This window comes from Hyaena hyaena, unplaced genomic scaffold (genome assembly GCF_003009895.1).
Source record: "Hyaena hyaena isolate Hyena2069 unplaced genomic scaffold, ASM300989v1 scaffold_295, whole genome shotgun sequence".
In the NCBI taxonomy this organism is placed as follows: domain Eukaryota; kingdom Metazoa; phylum Chordata; class Mammalia; order Carnivora; family Hyaenidae; genus Hyaena; species Hyaena hyaena.
This window is the reverse complement of record NW_024080928.1, coordinates 344,866-367,372: the sequence shown is the minus strand read 5'-3', so window position 1 is coordinate 367,372 and position 22,507 is coordinate 344,866. Positions and strand designations below refer to the sequence as shown.

At 39.2% G+C, this 22,507-nt stretch overlaps 1 protein-coding gene across 8 annotated transcripts in view; it reads right to left on the bottom strand.

The window, feature by feature from the left end:
- Positions 1–22,507, bottom strand: part of CDKL5 (cyclin dependent kinase like 5) — a 213,767-nt gene that overhangs the window by 35,962 nt on the left and 155,298 nt on the right. For all 8 annotated transcript variants that reach the window (XM_039247375.1, XM_039247367.1, XM_039247370.1 and 5 more), the window contains 6 exons: positions 20,088–20,168; positions 15,558–15,709; positions 10,560–11,526; positions 5,904–6,005; positions 5,506–5,611; positions 1,995–2,118 (listed from right to left, as the gene is read on the bottom strand). In XM_039247375.1, the coding sequence (XP_039103306.1) occupies positions 1,995–2,118; positions 5,506–5,611; positions 5,904–6,005; positions 10,560–11,526; positions 15,558–15,709; positions 20,088–20,168 (1,532 nt within the window). The remainder of the gene's footprint in view (positions 1–1,994; positions 2,119–5,505; positions 5,612–5,903; positions 6,006–10,559; positions 11,527–15,557; positions 15,710–20,087; positions 20,169–22,507) is intronic.

Here is a 22,507-nt window from a genome sequence, read left to right as displayed (position 1 = left end):
TGACCAAGAGGAAAAACAATTTCTTCTATAGTTCCATATTCTCACAAATGAGAGACACTGTTCTCATGGCTTGTCAAAGCTGGTAACTACAAGAAGTTGTACCTGTGCTCCCAGGTTAATGTATAGGGAGCTGGTCTACAGTCACATAGAAAAAGAATGCACCAAATTCTATCAGCAAAGGAAGTGGAGGGGAGACAGCTGATGAGTCATACTAAAGTTAGAGGACATTAATGATATAAACCGCTGCAGTTAACAGTAAGTAACGAGGCACACTGTGCCAGGCACTGCTTTAGGTGCTTTTGATGTTCTCCCTCATTTAATGGTCACAGTAATCCTCTGAGGGAGGTAATATTCTTAGCCCTATTTTACAGATGAGGAGACAGAGGTTCAAGTCATACAGACAAGAGTCCAACCTCTTAGTCATTAATGTAAAGACTTTAATAAATAAGGCAATGGGTGTAAACTGTGCTTATAAAGGTATTTGAAGCTTTAAAGCCATCATTTTTATTATTGTATTAAAAATAACTGGGGCGCCTGGGTGGGTTAGTTGGTTAAGCACCTGACTTCGGCTCAGGTCATCATCTCCTGGTTCGTGGGTTCGAACCCTGTGTCAGACTCTGTGCTGTCAGCTCAGAGCCTGGAGCCTACTTCGGATTCTGCATCTCCCTCTCTCTGCCTCTACCCTGCTCAATGCTCTATCTCTCAAAAATAAACAAACATTTTTAAAATAAATAAATAATTAATTAAGTTATTTTCATCATAGGGCATAGTAGCACTAAAACCGTGATACAACCCTGCCAGCAGTGTGAAAATTATGCAACCACATAGGGTCAGGAGTACTGAAGGACCTAAGACCCTTCTATGACTTCCAGCAACAAACACCAGACATGAAATCTGACAGAATGGTCCCATTGCAAATGTGCCATGTTACAGATGCACCATTTTATTCTCAGCAGAGGATATATTAGTAGTTCTATGAAGTACATATGGATTCTGGGCAGTCTTTCTGGGCAGCGGAGAATATAAAGTCTACATTATTATTATTTTTTAAAGGGTCCTTGGGGCGCCCGGGTAGCTCAGTCGGTTAAGAATCCAACTCTTGATTTTGGCTCAGGTCATGACCTCATGGTCTGTAAGTCTGAGCCCCACATCGGGTGCTGCACTGACTGTGTGGAGCCTGGTTGGGATTCTGTCTGCCTCTCTCTCTGTCCCTTCCCTGCTTGCTCGCCGGCTCAGCTCTCTCTCAAAAGATAAACATTCTTTTAAAAAGCTTATAAAATAAAATAAAATGTCCTTATTTCCAAAACAGACCTGTTGATGAGACTTAATACACAACATAATTCTTTCCCTACATTTTTACCATGTATGACACAAAGAAGATAAAAGGAGAAGCAAAGCTGGTACATCATTTTAACCTTTGACTACCATTATGCTTTTGTGGTAGCATAAAAGGTGTTCCCCTAGTTCTATCTTTTCACCCTGAATGAAAGTCAGGGGGCATAGAGGTGAAAGGCACAGCTTTGGAGTCAGACCCCATCTAGGTCTAGATGCCGGCTCCCCTCTCCCTGTTATGGGCCGTCCGGCTCCAGGAAAGTGCTTTCCTTTCCCTAAGCTGCAGCTTCCTCATTTACAGACTGGGAGCCGCCCCATCTCAAAGGCTAACTGTGAGAACCAAGTGAAACAGTGTACACAAGTGCTAAGCAAAGCATCCATTATGTGATTCAACAGCAACAAAAGAGACACTAAGGACATCACTACTATCAGAAGAACGCAATGGAAGATATGAGGCATTTATTGACCCAGGAGATTTTTCTGTTATGTGATATTTAATATAAATGCTGAACTTGAATTAAATCATTACAAATAATGACAAATCACCATCTCCTTATCAAATAATCTCTCTTGAGAAAGAAAGCGAGCTAAAAAGTATATCCAGATTTCTTTGAAATCTCCAATTGGAAAAAAGAAGAGCAAAAACAAACCAGAATACTCACCATGGATCGAATGCTGGTTGTCTTTTTGAATGATTAGTTCCAGAGCTACTCTCTGATGGTAGGGAAGAAACTCTGGTTGATACATTATTTTCATGGAAAGAATTGTCTGGACGAGGAGATGGCACTGAATAAAGAAAAGGTCAGTCACTGATGTAGGTTTTTGGCCAAAATAGGTCTTAACTGATTTGACTGCATTGTCTCTCACACAAATAAAATAATTAAGTCAAAATCCTCCTCTGCCCTTTATATAACTTTTGTGTTTTCTGAGGGTGGAGGCATTTTAGGGAACATTCTCCCTCCCCCAACTAATTATCACATTAACACGCGAGGGTCAGTTAACATCAGGCAATATATATTCAAAACATAAACTGACCTGTCAGCTAATTAACTAAAGAACATCATAGGATATTTAAAAGTATGAATAGGACAGCGCCGCCACCCCCCCACCCCCCCAAAACTGCTTCACTGTTTTGGCATTCTCTGAAGTGGAGGCTTTCTTACATCAAGACTCAACTATGCAAAATCTATTCTTAGTCTGAAGTGACTCTTAACAATATGTGTGCTGGAATATACTAACTGTGCTTTAAGCCTTACACTTTGGAGGCAGAGTCAATTTCGTATTTTTTAAAACTAAATTCCAAAGAAATTTGGTTGTTTGCAAAAAATACTATTTTTCTCTAAGTTCTTAATCCAGGAATGAACAGAAAGATAAACCATATGACATATGTGAGTAAATACTTTTCTGCCCTTTGTTTGTGGTGGGGGTGGGGACATTACTATCTTTTCCTGTCAATTTCTAAGCTTGGTCATAAATCAAAATGTATTGCAAATTTCACCACAAAAGGAATATACAGGCTGAATATCAAGATAAATGACACCATTTCACTTGACTGTTGACCAGTAAGGCTGAAAACAGGAAGTGTTCTGGAAACATAGGTCATTTCAATGATACTACTAAATCTTCATCCAGTTAGATTTAGTAGAATCATTGAAATGACAGATGTCTCCAGATGTTTCACCTAGTTAAATCTTCTCCTTCTATTTCTGGACTTTCTAAACTAAAAAAGTTCTACCTGCCAAACCCTGAAGTAGATTATGAGGAAGACAAATGAGGGGCTTTGCTGATATGAACCAATTTAATTCACTTCCAATCAAACTAAAACTGTCTTTCCTGATTAATCAAAACTTTGTGAACATTTTATATTAAAGTATATACTCCAGACATCTATAGAAACAACACAGGTATGGTCCAGTTTGAAAGTAAAACTTACAGTGAAAGAAGAAAAGGAATTTGCTCATATATACTATAATATTTTAACTGACTTTAAGTTGATTTAAAATTTTACTCCCTTAAGATTTGAAAGTAATCATGGCATGAGAAAAAAACTAAGTGCATTAAAAATTAAAACTCATTATCCTATGCTCTTTTCAAATGCGGGGGTAGGAAGGAACAAGTAGCCTAATTCAACATACATTTAGTTCTAAATAACACTTCACTACATTTATTTTCCTCAGGTTCTGAGTTAAAATGACCAAACATTTTGTCCCAATTCCTGCCCCTTTCCAGTAGTCCTCCCAAATCAACAGCATAGTGAGAAGCCAAAGATGTGGGCGGGGGCGACTGTAGAAGGTCATGATGACTCTTGGAAGCTTTAAGAAGCTGAACCTCTGGAACACCCAGGACTCTGCCCCTTTCCTAGTGGGCTTGCTGTTAAGTCTTCCCACTAGGGGCTAGAGCTCTGTAGGGGCTCTCATTCTATGGCTACATAGCTCTTCAAAGGGGATCCCTTTCTCTGTCAACATCTCCTAAATCCATACAGCCTCCAAAGCATCTGTTTTAGTTGTTGGTTAACCATTGAAGTACATTAAAAAAACATTTTTTTTAAAGTTTTTATTTTGTGGTGGAGGCAGAGAGAGAGGAGAGAAAGAATCCCAAGCAGGCTTCCACTGTCAGTGTGATCTTAACACAGGGCTGGAACCCATGAACCAGGAGATCATGACCTGAGCTGAAGTCAAGAGTTGGACACTTAACCAACTGAGCCGCTCAGGCACTCCCAAAGTGCACTTTTTAAAATATTCATTTTGAAAACGCACATGCACATGGGGGAGGAGTAAAGAGAGAGAATCCTAAGTAGGCTTCACACTCAGCACAGAGCCTGACTTGGGGCTTGATCTCATGACCGTGAGATCATGACCTAAGTGGAAATACTCAACTGACTGAGCCACCCAGGCTCCCATCCAAGTATACTTTTTAAGGCTATGTAAGTGCACTTGAAGATTTTATTTCAATCAACAAATATTTATAAGGGGCACCTGGGTGGCTCAGACAGTTAAGCTTCCGACTTCAGCTCAGGTCATGATCTTATGGTTTGTGGGTTTGAGCCCTGTGTCAAGCTCTGTGCTGATAGCTCAGAGCCTGGAGCTTGCTTCAGATTCTTTGTCTCCCTCTTTCTATGCCCCTCCCCCCACTCAACACTCTTGTCTCTGTCTCTCAAAAGTAAATGAACATTGAAAAAAATTTTTTTAATTTATAAAAGAAAAAAACAACAACAAATACTTATGAAACTGCCAGGCAGTGTGCTAGTCAATGAGGGTAAAAGAGGAAAATATGATAAAGGGGCTTGCAACTTTGTGAGAGAGAAACGTAGACAAAGAATCAGTACCATGTAGTCTGTGTCATGTTAGAGGCCTAGAGAAGGAACCATGGGTAGAACAAAGAAAACACTGAACTTTGGGTGGAAAGGGAAAACATCATACAGCAGAGGACTTCAAAGTAGAACCTTAAAAGGGACAGAAACAAGCAATCCAAGCAGGGGGAGGAATGCGTTTCAAGACGGAGGAGCAGCAGCTAGAGAGGATGACAAGGGCCAGGGCGTGGAACGTCTGGATAGTCATCTCGGGGAATTCACATTGTTCTGATGTCAATGGGAAACCACCAGAGGACTCTTAGCAGGTAAGAGGTAGAGGCCTGGGGGCAGGGAAAGGGGTGGGGGGCAGGCAATGAGTTGCCTTGCTCTATTTTTTCCTTTGTAGCATTTATTACCTTTTAGTTTCTACATAATTACTACATTTTGTGTTCTCTCCTCATGAGAATGTGTGCTCTGTGAAGGTGGAGCCCTTTGCCTGTCTTGTTCATTGACATGTTCTAAATTAGAACAGTACCAGGTATACAGGTGACATCAATAAATATTTTATGACTTAACTGAATGAATGAGTGGTATGGTCAGAACACAGTTTCAAATGGATAATTCCAAGGACTGGTTTGACAGCAACCATGAGAGATAGGGAGATCAGTTGGGAGACTACTCAAAGAACCTAACTCAGAAGCCATGAGGGCCTGAACTAAGACAGCGGGACCCAAACCAGAGACATGTGTTGGAAGGTGACAGCGCAGACAAGACTGGCACTGACCTGAAGTCAGAGCAGTGAAGTGTAGTGGGGGGCATGGGCTAGAGGTGGAGTGAGGGGGAAGGGAGAGAGGACCCCAGTGGGTGCCAGGGGCTGGGCTTACCTCGGTAGAAACTGCCAACTCTCCTCGGAACAGGATCATTGTACAAGTGTCTATTTTCTTTGGGGGCAGCGCCATCATCAGAGTGGGGGTCATGATATGCTCCACCCTGAGACAAGAAACAGGTTTATAAAAAGCAGATAATAGAGCGATGATGATTTGGCCTACGAACTAGAATAGTACCTAATTGACTTATAATTTACTCCAGGATTTTAAAGAGAACTCAGAATTATGGCATGAGGAAGATTACTTAACTTTGTAAGCCAGCTTATATTATCTGTGGGAGAATGAGAATGAAGAAATTTTAAGAAATTTTAAAAGACAGGCTGTAATGACGTTGCACAACCACTCTTTACAGGTAAGTTTTATAATAAAAGTGAGCAAATGCAGAGAATTCAGACCTCAGACTTCTGCCTTGCGTGGAATGAAGAGGTGCCTTCTCTGGAGGATTCTTTAACAGAAGGTCGAGCCACAGTCATCTCTGGAGGGAGCTGTTCTCCAGGCTGGAAGTCAAATTTAAAAGGATTTATAAGAGTGTCCTGTTCCCAGGGATGAAAATCACCTAAATCGCCATGGGCTTTATTTGGCATAATTACTACCTTCACCAGCTAAAATAAAAAATGTTAGTTGGCTAAAACACAAATTGTCCCATAAAAGAGTGAATCATCTGATGAATGTAAAATAATTCAAACAAATGTCACACAGATGGAAAGTGAAATTCTCATTAAAGTTAAGGCAAGCAGGGAAAGAATTATGCTGAAAATAGTTCAATTAATTATTAAAAACAAAGAAACTTATCTTCCTAATATCTAGTCATGTTTCTGTTCAGCACGCTAATTAGAGATTCTAGCAGTTAATCCAAAATTCCTCTAGCAGATTTTTCCAAAGAGAACTATGAAGATCCCAAATTATTTTTCATGAAGAACTTAAATGGCAGCTTCAGATGAAATCAAATGTTCTTTGGATATATCAAGGAACAGAATCAGCACTCTTAATAATAGGTCTTAAAATTCCCTAACTACTGTAATGTATGTACTTTAAGTTTTCTTAATCTTCCCTAGGATAACGGTACTTGTATTTCGTGTATTTTCTTAATCATAATCATGACACCACACATCTCAGGAGACATTACCTACTTCTCTCAAGGAAGTAAGATACAAGGTAAGAGCAGCCTTGGCCCACAATGGTGTGCATTGAGGGGAAAAGTAGCAGTTTCTCCCCCTTGAAGAAAACAAGATTAAGGAACAAAGTTACCAAGCCGTGAGGAGGAGTTGGCTGCATTTCGTATTTGCACAACTCACACACACACACAGAGTATTATCCTGAGCCTTCTGTGATGTATCAAAAACGTTTTGCTTAAATTTTAAATAGGATTCTCTCAGTCTTTGTCTCCCTTACTCCCCAAATAAACTATGAAAGAATATTCTGGGCAGGAAAATCATCCAATGTAGCCCTACTTACTACTTTGTGATAAGATCTCTTTTGAATTTTATCACCTGTATACTGTTTACAAAGCCCTCTAGAAAAGTATTTTGGAAGACAAATGATTCACATCTAACCTAAGCCCTTTTTTAAATGTTTTTTACATGTATTTCTGAGAGAGAGAGAAAGAGCAAGTGCGTGAGCAGGGGAGGGTCAGAGAGAGGAGACACAGAATCTGAAACAGCCTCCAGGCTCTCTGAGCTGGCTGTCAGCACAGAGCCCGACGTGGGGCTCTAACCCAGGAACCATAAGATCATGACCTGAGCTGAAGTCAGACACTTAACCGACTGAGCCACCCAGGCATCCCTCTAAACTCTTAAGTAACAGTATGAGTTCAGTCCCCTTCCTCTTGAAGGTGGCCACAATACTTTGTAAGAGAGCAACTCCCATCATTTACTCATGGCTTTAGTTACTTGACAAGCCATCTGCCATCTTTGTGCCTTTAAACTTGTACTGTCTTGCAGGCTGGCACTGTACCTCCTGAACTGGACTTAAAACCCTCTAACAGTTGGATCTGTTCTGAGCCCACAGTAACCACTTATTATCAGCTCATTTCCACCATGTTCACAAGGTCTTTTTTTCTGGAACTGTGAGAACCACTCCATTTGTCCTTTCTTCCAAGTTGTAGCTTTCTGTTTTTCTTACTTCTCTGTTTACACTATGCTTGATGCTAGTACACTTTACCTGGTTTTGACCTCCATCCAATGTCTATGGGCGACTGCCACACTCAGGAGATCCTTCTAGGCCCTCCGGGTTCTTTCTAGGTGGACTCCTCCGACCACTGCTCTGACTCCAGTCATGGCATCTCCCACCATGTGCCATCTCTCCTCTATGTGCAAGTGTGCATCTCTTGCTCCCCCTCTCACCTGGGCACCAAGTCTTTCGAACCTTGTGGAGAACAGCTCTGCTTAGGGACCCAGGGTCACTTCAGCCTCAACAGGTCAGCATGATACGGTGCTAAGAATGCTGGCCCTGGGACCTAGACACAGTCTCATGATCCCAGCTCTGCCCTGGACTAGTTGGGTAAACTTGGGCAACCCACTTACCTTCTTGGAGCCTCAGCACAATTATCTATGAAATGAAGGGACTGAATTAGGTGACTTCAAAAGTCCTCTCTCCTACTCTGAAAAGGAGTTCCTAGGAAAGAAGTCCGAAGGCTTCCTTTCTCCTGTATTCAATCCTTCAAATCATATATCCTTTGTTTGTACTCCTGAGGAGTCCTTAGGACCCACTATTTCTGTTTCCCACCGGCACTGAGTTTGTCTAGAACATACTCCCCTCACCTCATGCTTGAATTATTGCAAAAACCACCTCAAATTTTGCATTTTTCACTGCAGCGATGTGGAACAAACTGCAATCCCCACAGCACACCATGCCGTTTTAGGTCTCTTAGCCTCCTCCTCTTTTCTGACCTCCCTTCCAGCCTCTTTTCTAATGTCAACTCCACTTTCTCCCCCTAGGTAAGCCCCAGAAATCTCTTCTTATATGCCACCTTCCTTGGGAACCTTCTACACCCCCTACCTGAACTGGGCCATGCCTGTCTGTGGCACACTCAACTCTAGCACAGTGCGGGCACACAGCCTCACAGTTATTACCATGACCGATCCCTGGCAAGTGTGCCCTAACATGCCCTCCAAGAGGACAGGGGTCATACCTCCCCCTCTTCCTCAGGAGGGCCTATCATGATGCCTTGTTCAGTAAATACTGAGAACAAACCCAGGGTTGCTGGAAGGGTGCTGGGTAGGGGGATGGGCTAGATGACCGATGGGCATTAAGGAGGACATTTGTTGGGATGAGCACTGCGTGTTACATGGAAGTGATGAATCACTAAATTCTACTCCTGAAACCATGATTACACTATATGCTAACCTGGATTTAAACAAAGTAATAGAAAAAAATGTAAAAGAAACAAGATAAAACATACTTGAATACATCCTCATTCTTTAACCATCAAAAACTTCTCTCTACATCCTAGCTCAGAGCAAGACACCTTGGTTGCTCCTAAAGCCATTTCTGACTGCTCCTGTTCACGATCTTTCTCTGTTCTCAATTCCTATTTATAGCCAGTGCCATAGTAATTTGCTTCTCAATTATTTCATTGTTATCATGTATTATTTAATCTTCCCTGAGAGAAAAGAAATTTCTCAAGGGCAAGAACCCTAACTCAGAGTCTTTTGAGTGTCTGAGAACACCCAGCATAGAGAGTGTTAAATGTCTAGAAAACAGGCCCCACCATCACAGAAGCAGCAATTAAATGTGTTGAAAACTCTGTGCCAGCACCTGGACATGGTGCTTCATACACCACGTTTAAACCTCACAACACCACTCAGATGAGGAATCAGAGGCAAAGAGACTGTATCACTTTCCCAAACTGACATAGTTTAAGGCAGACCGCAGAACTAAGATACAAACTCAGGTTGGCCTGGCTTCACAGCCTGAGCCCTTAGCTATACCGCCTGCTCATTTACTGACCATTTCCACCCCACCTTCAGCACCCATCTTGCTAAACCTCCCATTATATATATATTCTATCCGTATTTTCTGGCGTTCTGACACACGCTGATGAACCTATTTTCATATCCTCTAAAAGGGGAGTACTTTCCCTCCATGAAATGTTTTACTCCTTCTGATAATGGCTTATCTCTAGTCTCATTTCTTTGATGCAGATGAATGTTTCATATCATGAAAATACAACTGAAAAAACATGTGTTCTGTTATAAGAATGCTACTTAAGAATGTTACTTCTTTTAAGGAGGTTAGTGTCAGCAGTTCTAGAGTCTGAAAACCAGTAAGATGGAGGAAGTATTATGATAAAAATATTGCCTTGAGATTTAAAAACAATCTAAAAGACTGCAAATTAACATTTATCTTGGTCTGAAGTTAAATTTACCTATAGTTCTACAAAAATTGGAAAATTTTCTTTTTCTTTTTTTTTTTAAATTTTTTTAATGTTTTATTTATTTCTAGGAGAGAGAGAGACAGCGTGAGCAGGGGAGGGTCAGAGAGAGAGGGAGTCACAGACTGAAACAGGCTCCAGGCTCTGAGCTGGCAGTCAGCACAGAGCCCGACGCGGGGCTCGAACCCACGAACCGCGAGATCATGACCGAAGCGAAAGTCGGACGCTTAACCGACTAAGCCACCCAGGCGCCCCGTAATTGGAAAATTTTCAATTCAGTGAAAATGAGTAAGGTATAAGTAAAAAAGTGTGATTTAAGCAAATATGGTATGGAGAGAGAGAATAATCTCCACAAATCACACTAAATTTTGAGAAAATTAAAAACTAACTCCTATAACTGATGAGTTCTGTAATAACTCAAAATAGCATTCTCTCGACAAAAAGAAAGAACACTTTAGAAGTAGATTTTCTCTTTTTTCAGTTCTCTTGAGTACTCAACAATCGGCTTAAATAATTAATTTTTTTAAACAGACAGCCCTTCAAGTATCACTTCCCTAAATGCATTCTATCAAAAAAGCGCAAGCCCCTACAGTAGGGAAAATTACACTGACCCCATTCACACCCCCGCGCTACCATCCCATGATGAGCCAACAGATCCAGTCAAGGTCTGAAGTTATACCTGAGGTGATAAGAGCTGCAGGCTGTTGGCCCTGGCCGCCATTCCTTGCCCTACGCTCAAGTTGCCATCCAAGCCTTTGGCTCTCACTTTGTCCCGGGTCACGTACATGGAATGCCTGTGTGGACGCTGCTGGGAGGAGAAGGGGCTAGTGTAGCCCAGCCCATAAGAAAAGGACTCATGAGGTGCAGACAGAGAATGGGAATGGCTGCTGTCCATGTGCTCTGGTAGCTTTAATTCCTCCATCGTTTTAGAATGCCTGGTTGTGGTTCGGCGGGAGTCAAGAGTGCCCTCACTTCGATTATTTCTTCCCGAGGGGCTGAGCAAAGTTCTTGTGTCGCTGTGCCTGGTGGGGGTCGGGCTGGTGGGAGAGTTTAAGTCCAAGCAGCTGGATGGGAAATACCTACTGGTACTGGACTCTGCAATTTGGGCCCTGGCTTCGGAAAGATTGCTCACAGACTTAGAGTCACTCAACGCCCCGTGGCTTTTGGCCTTGGTCCTGTAGGAGGGACTCCTCGAGGACTGGGGAATAGTGTCAATGTAGCTATGCCGACTCTGCTTTTCACTGGGCTGCAGTGTCCCTGCTTTGCTCTGAGAGCTTTCCATAAATGAGTGCCGGTTCTGCTGAGATCTGCTGCTTGACTTGAGGTACTTTGTGCCTGGGCCTTCCGAAGGCTTTGGGTCTATATTAAAATCAAACTCGGTCTTTGACTTAGCTTCTTTTGGGCTGAGAAGATGTGGTATGTTGTTGTTGGTAAGGTCTTTACTGGCAGACCCAGGTTGGCTGCTTCCTTGGTAGCTCTTGGTGTGCATGGGACTGAGAGTGGCTCCAGCAAGATTTCCATTGAGGAAGCTTTCATTGGCAGGAAGGCCTTCTTCAGCCCGGGGCAGACCCACACTCAGGTTCTGGATATCCTTGCTATTGGATCTGTGGTGAGACTGCAATGCAGTACTTTTACTGGCTTGGTTTCTATGTTAAAAACAAAAGAAGTGCATCAGTTTCCTTCAATAGAATACACACAAAAAGTAATTGTTTAAAAAATACACACACACACACACACCCCTAAAACACCTCAAAGACTAAAAACGTTAACTCACTCAAACGCGTCAGGAAATCACAAGTAACCACAAGAAGTAAGCTGTTTACATCAAGTCACTTTGCAACAAAGCACTGGTCTGATGAAATGATTCTGGCACCCTTAAATGGTCAACTAACTTGTTACCAACAGTTTCTAATGGATAATCTGGGAAAGCATGCTTTTGCGATACTGGTGCTCACAAGAGTATTTGTTATAAAATGTCTGATAAGGAGAAAGCTAAGTTATAACAAACTCTTTATAACTGACTGTCTGCTTGAATATCAGAGGCAACATTTAGACTTGAAGGTCATGATGTTCCTTGAACTTCTGTTTTATTTGTAAACCTCACTGCCTGCTTCAGAGATAAATATTCATAGCACATACAGAAATCAATATTTCTTTTTATAAAAAAAAAAAAGGCTTATTTATTTATTTGAAAGAGTGGGGGAGGGGCAGAAAGAGGGAGTGAGAGCATCCCAAGCAGGCTCCACGCTGTCAGCACTGAGTCCGATGCAGGGCTGGATCTCATAAACCATGAGATGATGACCTGAGCCAAAATCAAGAGTCAGACACTTAACCGCCTGAGCCACTCAGGTGCCCCCATCAGTATCTCTTTTGTGTTTAGTCTGTATCATCAAAGAATGAAAATTCTTGCAATATACTCAATAAAATAAACATTCTAAAAAGAAATGTAAACTTTGCTGGAAAACATGATGATCAATGTTTGTTTTAGAGAAGTGGCAATACTGAGGTTACTTCAGATACCTCCTTGTACACTAAACAAAAATGTGCTCTAACTGGATCACAGGGATCTGGAGAGTTAATTTCTCTCCAGAAGACACAATTTATTCTCTTCTTGATCATCTCACATGTCATTATTCCAAACCGACTGAGGCCTTCTTTAGGATTTAAAGTTTCATTTCCCATTTGACTTAAAATATAAAATAAAAACCGTGTCCTCTATTGGAAAGCTGAAACTGATCTCACAGCAAGGTCAGCCTGTTCTACTGTGACTATTCAAAAGATCAAATTATAGTTTGAGATAGAATGTTTTTAAATGAAAAATAATTTACACAATTCCCTTTTTACTATGCATACAGAAATTCTGCTGCAAATATTGCTATTGCTAAAGATGGTATGATATGGGGGTTTTGTCCCCGTCATACTAATTGGAAGAAAAGTCACATTTTTTTGTCTGTATAATGGTAATCTGTGAAACTATGCCTTCCCATTTTCCCAGAGAATCCACTGCTCAGGCATCAAAGGTAAGGGCTCTTTTCCTGTTCTCCCACCTTTCAGAGTGTTAAAAAAAAAAAAAAAAAGTATCTGGTATCAAGCAAGCCTGTAACAGTTGTGGAAGGCTTCATTTCCTAAATACACTTACTAATCTCTCCCAGTTCAGTCACAAGAATTTCAGTGGAAAATAGGGTCCCTTAAATATGAGCTAACTAGGGGCACCTGGGTGGCTCAATTGGTTAAGCATCCAACTCTTGATTTTGACTCAGGTCATGATCTTGCAGTTCATGAGTTCAAGCCATGCTGATAGGCATGGAGCCTGCTTGGGATTCTCTCTCCCTCTCCCTCTGTCTCTCTCTGCCCCTTGCCTGCTTGTATGCGTGCTTTCAAAATAAATAAATAAACTTTTAAAAATCTTAAAAAAAAAATAAGCTAACTAAATAGCAGATCCCATATCTAGAAAGAAATTACAAAGAAATGGAAATTTCACTTTCTGTTAAATGATGTCAACAGACTACCTCCAGATCTATAAAGGGCAGTCATCATATTCTAAAGGCATCAGGTTTTAAACCATCAGAGTCATTTGTCAACTTATATCTTGGTAACTAAAATATCTTAGCAACTTTTCAAAAACCCAAACAACAATACACAAATAGAGTAACTCATAAATAGACCTATGTGTGCTGGTTATCCTCCATTTACTCAACCTGCAATCTGTTCTCCATTTCTCTCCACCCCATTCAAGGCCTTAGGAGTCTAATGCTGCAAACCACATAAGCCAGGATCCCTTGCCACCTAACTCCCAGTTGGGCTTAACAATGCAAGGGGCTGGGGGCTGTCTTCCCTACCCCTTCCCAGCATCGGCACCCTAACTCAGATCACAGCTATGTCTCTCCACATTATAGTTCATGGGATGGATCCTCCTGCCTAGCTGCCCTGGGCTGTCATATTCTTATTTCCTTCCCTTTCTCCTTCAGGCCTAAAAAGGGTAACAGCAGAGGTAACACATGCAGATATTGTGCAATGTCCGAAGCTCCAAAGAAAACCAGAAAAGGAGTGAGAAGAGTGAAGACAACTGCTAGAGCTTTTCGAAACTAATTGGAAAACACTGCTCTCAAAGTAGAGCATAAACCTACATGTTAGGAAGAACCTGTTCATAGCAATGTAAGATACAATTTCTAACGTGAAGAGGAAGGCTATAATGTTAAGGTAGAAATATTTATCAAAGAGTCAGGTTTCCCATAAAAGTACAAAGAGCCTAAAGTGCTATTCTGAAAGCTTCTCTGTCTTAGTATTAATTTGAAGCCATTGAGTTTTGCACATAATTCTTAAGTAGAAAGGGCATCGAATTGTCTTCAAATTGGAGTTCTGCCAAAGCACACAATAAAAAATTGTTCCGAAAATTCCATAAATCTTTGGCACACAACTGTAAGGAATCTATGTTAAACTGCCAAGCACTTAAGAGGATTTTATATATAAACCTTTCTGAGATAGCTGGCAGGATAGATAATCTTTTTAGTTAAAATAACTTTCAAAATAAACATCAAACGTGCAAAGCCACATTTTTATGGAGAAGGTTGATGAAGTGGAAGTAGTGAGAGGGCAGGGTAGACTGAAGTACCATCCCACCATGTCCAAGGTAAGCAGAAGCTCAGAACAGTCTAAAGGAGACTCAGGCACGGGCAAGATAATATAGGAGTCCACTGTCTCTTCTACAGAGACATGAATTTGGACTATAGAAGACAAGGTGTGTGAATGTGTCTCAGGGACAAGGCAGGGGAATGCATAATAAGTGGCAGCCAATGTGCTATGATGCTGTGAACACCTGTACGACAGTGCTGGGAAGTCTGAGTTAGCCATGGTCTGTGTAGAGTTAGTGTCCCCAACAAGAAGGGATTCCACAGAGGAAATATGAACCACAGACAAGTGTAGAGAAAAGGATGTTTCCAGATACATGTAAATTGAGCTGAGATCATTCCTAGAGAAACCATGTAGGACTTTTTCTTTAAAGTTCTACACAATGTTAAGACCTAAAAAACAAATTCTTCCAGAAATTTTATTTACTACTAATTTCTATTCTCGTCTACCTCAAAAAAAGATTTGGGCAGACTCCTTAAAGACCCAACTCTTGATCTCAGGGTCATAAGTTTGAGCCCCACAATGGGGGTAGAGATTACTTAAAAAGAAAGTCTTTACTAATAATAATAATAAATAAAAAATATAAGAGCAACAAAAACACAAGACCCTTCTAATAGAGTAAAACTTACTCGGTTCAGTTGCAAAGACTGTCCTAGGTAACTTCCTACCCGCTTGTGTTTGACATCCTCTTCTCCCTACTGAAATCCCCTTACCCTCACCTACCCTTTTTCTGCCAAGCATCACACCTGAGTCCCAGATACATGGAATCTTCTAGCTCATGAAGCTAGAAATCTTCTTAGTTGCTAACCCATGCTACCTTTTCCCAGAAAATGCATAGGTTTCCATAATATACTTGGTTAAGAAAGTCTTTAAGACCCACACAACTCTTTAATTGTGGTTCTGAATCATGTAATAAGCATAAGGAAGATATTTTTGAATAAAGAGGGCTTTCCTTCTTTTCTCTAATTGCATCATTTAAGCAGCCACCTCCTCCACCTACTTGTAAGACCAACACTGCATCTGTATTTCCTTAAAAGGGAATATTTACCTATTAGACAAAGTGCTGCTTTCCACGTGGTAAGGTTTTCTTTTTGCTGACCTTGAAGGGGAGCGATCCAAAAGCCTCTGGGTTTGAAATGTAGGGTGATTCAAACACTGTTCTGTCAAGTATCTGTCAGCTGGGTCCAACTTCAGTAAATTCTTAGGAAATAAAGTTAAGATTGAAAAGAACATTATAAAGTCAAATTTAAATTGTAATAAAAACCTTATTTCTATTCTTATAAAAGAAATGCATGGTCATTGCAGAATATCTAGCTAATACAGTTTAGTCCAAAAAATGTTTTTAAAAAAGACTATCTAAATTACCCATTATCCTACTATTGTCCTCTGGGAATAAGTCCTCCCAGCCCTTTTCTGAATATCATACACATATTTTTTTAAATAAAATCTGGCACATATTATACATATAAGTTTTGGATCCTGCACTTTTCATTTACTAATAAAAACATTCTTTAAAACATAATTTAAACATTTTAAATATATTTTGGAAAAATATAATTCACATGAAAGAATATACATTCATTTTTCTCCTGTATCCCTCTTGGGACACAGCCCATGTTTACTGGCTTCTTGTGCATCCTTCCTATAGACACTCTGTACATATCTCTATCTGTTCCTTTTATTTTACCCAAATAGTAGCAGACATATAATGGTCTATATTTAGGTTTCTTTCCAATGGATGCTAGATCTTAAGAGGTCATTCCATATCGTTAAAAGCTCTAACTCTATGGGTGTGCCTTAGGTTGTTTTTAGCAATTCTCTAATGATAAACATTTTGGTTGCTTCCCTTATCTTATTATTATGAACAATGCTGCAACAAATTACAATGTTTTTAAATGACTAAAGAAGTTTATGGCATGGATATATCCTCATTTATTTAGTCTCATCCTGTTGGACATTTAAATGGCTGCCACTTTTCATATTACAATTAGTAAGATAGCTAAGATAAGATACAATTAGCTAAGATAAACACCTGAAAACTTTGCATACATCCACGATCCCTTTCAGGGGTAAAGTCCTACAGATGGAATTGGTAACTATGCAAACTTTTAGGGATTATTTTCTATGTGGTGCCAAATCACCCCCTAAGGAGGTTATCTAAAGTGATTCAGCAAGTAAGAGTCTACCAATTTCCTGGCACCTGCATCAACAATACGCATATCTTTCTTTTTTTTTTTTTTTTTTTTTTTTAGTACTTGTAAACTAGAGATTTAAAAAATGGTATCTAGAGGTGTCTGGGTGGCTCAGTTGGTTTAGCGTCTGACTTCGGCTCAGGTCATGATCTCACAGTTTGTGAGTTCAAGCCCCGCATTGGGCTCTGTGCTGACAGCTCAGAGCCTGGAGTCTATTTTGAATTCTTGTCTCTCTCTTTCTCTGCCCTTCCTCCACTCATGCTCTCTCAAAAATAAACATTAAAAACATATTTTAATGTTATCTCATAGCTGTTTTAATTTACATATGTGATTAGTAATGAGGCTGAATATGTTTATGTTTATTGGTTATGTATATTCCTTCTTTTCTTACTTTTCTATTTGTGTATCCTAATTTATTTGCAAATGTTCTTTATATATTACAGTAACTAACCCTTTTATGGTGCACATAGTAGATGTTTTAACAACTAAAATGCTTTCTTCTAATATTATTTATCTTATTAGTAATTGGACAAGATTTTACAAGGTGAATCATTATAAAAACTAATTGATTTTTGTTGACAAATTAAGCAATTACATAAAAGATAAACCATATAACCTAAAACAATTCAATAGAGCACATTGGAGTTTGCTGTGATGACATTCTTACAGCAAATTTCAGGGGCAGCATTCTCCCTCAAATAAAGGAAGAATGTTGAAATTCCAGCATTCCCAAATCCATGTTTAGGTCACTTTCATTGGTTTTGCCCATGGTTAATCTCTCTGTGATTCACTGTTGAACAGTGAGAGCAAACTCAGATTTGCTCCCAGTAGGCCAGAATTCAATTTCAGACAACCACCTTTAACCTAGCACCACAGAAAATTTGAATTCTGATCCGACCATACACTGAAACATTCACTTTGGGTCAAAAGATTCTGGTAACCCACGCCACTGCTTACATGCAAGTGGATTTACATACATTTTAATTCAGACACAATTCTAAAATTATCTCAACTTTTTCCTCTTCTTTGGCAGTTAAAACAGTTAACATCAAAATGGTTTCAAGTGTATGATACTAGTTAAAAACAGAAAAGTTGGCTCCTGAGTATTTTAAATTAGAAGTACATATGACTTTTCACAAGCCAAATATCTACTAGCATCAACGTGCTATTTTAAGATTATCAACTGTAGAAACTGCTGCATATACATACAAAGAACAAATTTTATATTTATAAACATAGCTGTTAATTTTCAAATTACCCAAAAGGATGAGGTCATCATTAAGAAAGTATAAAACTTACTAAATAGTTTCAAAAATCAGTATGTAGGGGGGAAAACCCAAAATTTTTAAAAACTAAAATAGAGGCCACATAAATTAATTTAGGCTAGATTAATTCTGGTAACTTGTATCCACCCTAAAATGGCTAATAGGTGCAAACAGATGCAGGATGAGATGGCGAAAATGGATGGACAACATTAATAAATCTGCTTTAGAGAACAGCATAGAGAAAATAGGTTTTCATGAAAGGATAAATGCTGTTATTTACTTTTCAAATCCACTTTTAAAATAGCTAAAAGACAAAAGGAATAATTATATTTATATAACATGCAATAACAAGGCGATATTATTCTTTGGTGAGAGAACTCAGAATTATGGTTCCCAGGAGGGGGGAGGGGCAGGGGTGCAGAGCCAGGGAAGGGGACATGGAGAGGTTTCTGGGTGTTAATAATTTTCTATACCTCAATCTTGATGTGGTTACATGGATATGTTTACAGTATAAAAAATAACTGAAATGTATACATAATTTGCATACCTTATAAATATAAATTTCAATAAAAATATTTACTTAATGTTAAAGAAATTTGAGGCAAAATGTATTAAATAAATAGGAATGACTGTTTAGCTTCCAAATTGATATAAATATAGAAAGATTCAGGTTACCTTTGTACTTTTATCTGCTGTATCTTAACAGGTACCACACTGATATTTGGTAATTACATTTGGTAATGATTTAATAAAAAGTGCAATTATTTAAAAAAAAGACAACAGCCAGAAAACATGAAATTGTATTTAATTCAGTTCTTCTACTTTATCCTATTTACATTTTTTAAGTTACCAAATCATTAAGCCCTGATACTAACTGTGTGAAAGAACATATTGACAAAATCCGACTGATTTAAGAGAAAATTTATGACTAATTAATGTGAAAGAGCCTTGAGGGCTATCTTTTTAATAGCTTCTCTCAATCTGTGTTCAAAATAACACCAGGATTGTACAGTTTTGTTTTTTTTTTTTTTTTTAAGTATTCAGCATTTAATTAAATTTGAGAAATGTTGAGCAAGACAGAAATGTTTCTTCACTATGAGATTTCTGAAAGTCTTTTTAAGTTAATGAATATTGTGAATCTCTACAAAAGGTTATATGGTATGTGGTCTTTCCAAAAGCCATGCCCCCGGCCCCACAGTCCCCACACCAATTTGTACAGTGTTCCTTGGGACAAAGATGAACATAGTTGAAAGCATAGCAAAGTTCTGCTCAGCAACTGTCAACTGTGCTAAGTATACCTTTAAAAACTCTGTGCACAGTGTAATCTCTTCTGATTTTGAACAATTAATTAAATGGGCATAAAATAAAAATGATCCACTAACAAATATTTTTTTGAATGTCTACTATCAAACAACCAGCACCTGCTTTTGCACTGGCTGGCTTCAATGAAAGCTGGAGAAATAGGAAAAACTAGTTCTCACTCAAGAGGCTGTCTGTGTACTGGGGAAGAAACCTTGAAGAAAAACTGTGAGAATGTTTCCGGTAGTCCAGAGCAGAAGAACCTTCTCGACAGGGGCACGAGCATGAGAAGGCATGCTCAGGCGTGGTAGTAGCAGCAGTGATCCTGCTGTGTCAAAAAAGGGCCAGAAAGAGCCTATCCATCAGGGACAGAAGAGGCCAAATTTGAAAAAGGGCAGAACTATGTTACCCGACAAATAATCTTATGAAAGGCCTTAAATAACACATTAAAAAGGTCAGAACTTCTTTTCTTTCAACATTCATTTTAAAATGTGTTTTGAAACCTTATGCCTGAGCAGCTCTTCAATGTGGAATAATTTTTTAAAATATTTATCACTTATATTTAAATCATTATTATTCTACCCATTTTAGGCATATAATTGAGGTATCTAATGGTCCTGTCTAGATGGAATATTATAATACCGGGTACTGCTATTTTAAATAAACTGCATGTTTTTTAACATAACATAGTCCCCCATGATTCACTATTACGCATCTATTAACAAAATACATGTATTTCACATAAGCAGGGTTTGGTCACATGTGGACACAAAAAACCCAACAAACCAAAAGACATTTTATACAGACATTAACTTGTCCCACCTTCATTAAGTCCAGTAAGACGCTATTTAAAATTCCAAGGTATCTTCTCTCCAATGTCTGAGGATGGTTAACAGCTGGGAACTGTAAGAATGACATGACAGGAGAGTTAGCATGGGGAAGGGGGTGTGTGCGCCATGTTCTGTGAGCACTGGCAACGGCAGCAAAAGAACAGGAGTTTCTGCCCTAGTGCCAAAGTCAAATTTATCTCATCTGTCTCTTAGTTTTGTGTCTATGTATCTCAGGTATGGGTTGACAGGACTGGGTGCTAAATAATGGGAAAATTCACAGGTGAAAGACAATGAAGCATGTAAAATAAACCTAACCATAAAATTTTGAGACTGTATTTATATAGTTTATGTAGTACTGTTTATACAGACAATTTAGTTACAATATAGTTTATACAGAATTTACTTACATAGACAATTCTTAAGCCTTTTTTACATCATTTACTCTTGAAAATTAGTGAAGTAAAAAAACCAAAAAAAACAAAAACAAAAACAAAAAACAAAAAAAGAGGAAAGGCAGAGAGGCCAGTGCTGAAAGGCCACAGAAATAAAAACAGTGAATTCGGACCCATGTTCTATCATTGCTTTTAATCCCTTCCTTTATATAAGTTGGAAGAGAAAGCAAAAGGACTCCTAAGTTAACAAATGAATTTTTAAATAAAATGAGGGGAAGAGGCCAAATTTATTTAGGTGCTCTGTCCTCTCTGTCACCTCACATTCTGCAATATCTAAATGGATGAGGAAGTACTAGATCCAATGCCATGTACTCCCTTGCAATGGAAGGCTACTTTGCTTTTAATACATATTTCCTTTATACTAATATAAGAGCATTTCAAAGTACTGGAATCCCTAAACGTGTTAAATAAATGGATGGGAGGACTAGCTATGGAGGAAAAATCAAACAAGGCACTTAAGTAGTAATTATGACATTATCTGCACACTGTGCTAGGTACGGCAAGAGATACAGCATATGGGTCAGACTTAAACCTTGCACTTAAGCAACCCACACTCTGGCTGGGACAGTAATCAGCACTGAAGTGTGCAGCCCAAAATTCTGTTTGAAGCTCAGAGAAAGGAGAGACCAAGGTGGTTTGCAGATGAAAAAAAAAAATGAATTCATAGATAATATTTGAACTAGGTTTTGAAAGATAAGAAAAATGGGAGGACAGAGAAAAGTAGGACAGCACCCCAGGTAGAGGAAGTAGAAGGAATAACATGAACTTAGCACAGACACACAGGCAATAACCTGTAAGTGATTACGGAGGGAAGTGATGCTATACAAGGCATTTTCGCAATTCTTCTTATTTTAGAGATGAAGAAGGCGACACTCAGAAAGTTCAAATAACTGGTTCAAGGCAAGTTATGTAATTAAAAAGCAGAACTAATATTTGCACCCAGGTCTGTAATCCAAACCCACACTCTTTCTGAACCTAGGCACCTCTCTCAAGAGAGGTACAGAGGTTCCTTTGGATGTCGTTGGAGCATTAAATATCAGCCCAGAGAGACATCTGTCATGCTGTGATAAACAACTATATACCGCTACATTTTAGTTAATGTTCTGCTTATGAGGTCTATCTTATGCTACCAGATATCCCTTTCTTTTCCTCCAGAAGTAACATTTCATTGATAAGAAAATTAATGCAGAGTCAAAAGGTATCAAAAATATTATGATGGGGCACCTGGGTGGCTCAGTTGGTTGACTTCCTCTCTCTCTACCCCTCCCCTGCTTACACTTTGCCTCTCTCTCTCTCAAAAGTAAATAAACATTAAAAAAATTATGACAAAAAATGGCCCAAAAAATTAGTTTATGTGCTTTTGAATGAAATCTACCATTCTCATGTGATAATTCCATAAATAACCAAAATTCAACCACAGAAGTTTAAATTTTATCCCAATGAGTAGCCAGTCTTCCTTCCTTCCTTCCTTCCTTCCTTCCTCCCTCCCTCCCTCCCTCCCTTCGTTCCTTTCTATTTGAGTACCTCTTTCCTGAGCAGTTACTATGGGCCAGGCACTGGTCTGGGCATTTTACATATAACATTTCATCTTCACAATGGCCCCATCAGGTAGTACTTCTTTTATTAGTATTTTATACATGAAGAACAGAGGCACAAGAAACTTGCCGAAGCCATTCATGTAGTAAATATGCAGTCAGGTTTTGAACCTCAGCAGTCTTAACTCCAGAGTCTATGCCCTAGACTAAGGGACATCAATTGTTAACTTTTTCAAAATAAAGCATACCATTAGAGCAACATCTTGCTGGCTTTCCGATCTCTACACAACTGAATCAAAATTCTAATAACAGTAGACTGGTCACTGGTGAGTCTGTTTCATGGAAGTTACAGTTCACACACCCTCCATGCTTAGCTACCTGTCACAGATATTCTCCAACAAAATGATAAAGGAAGACATTTCCCT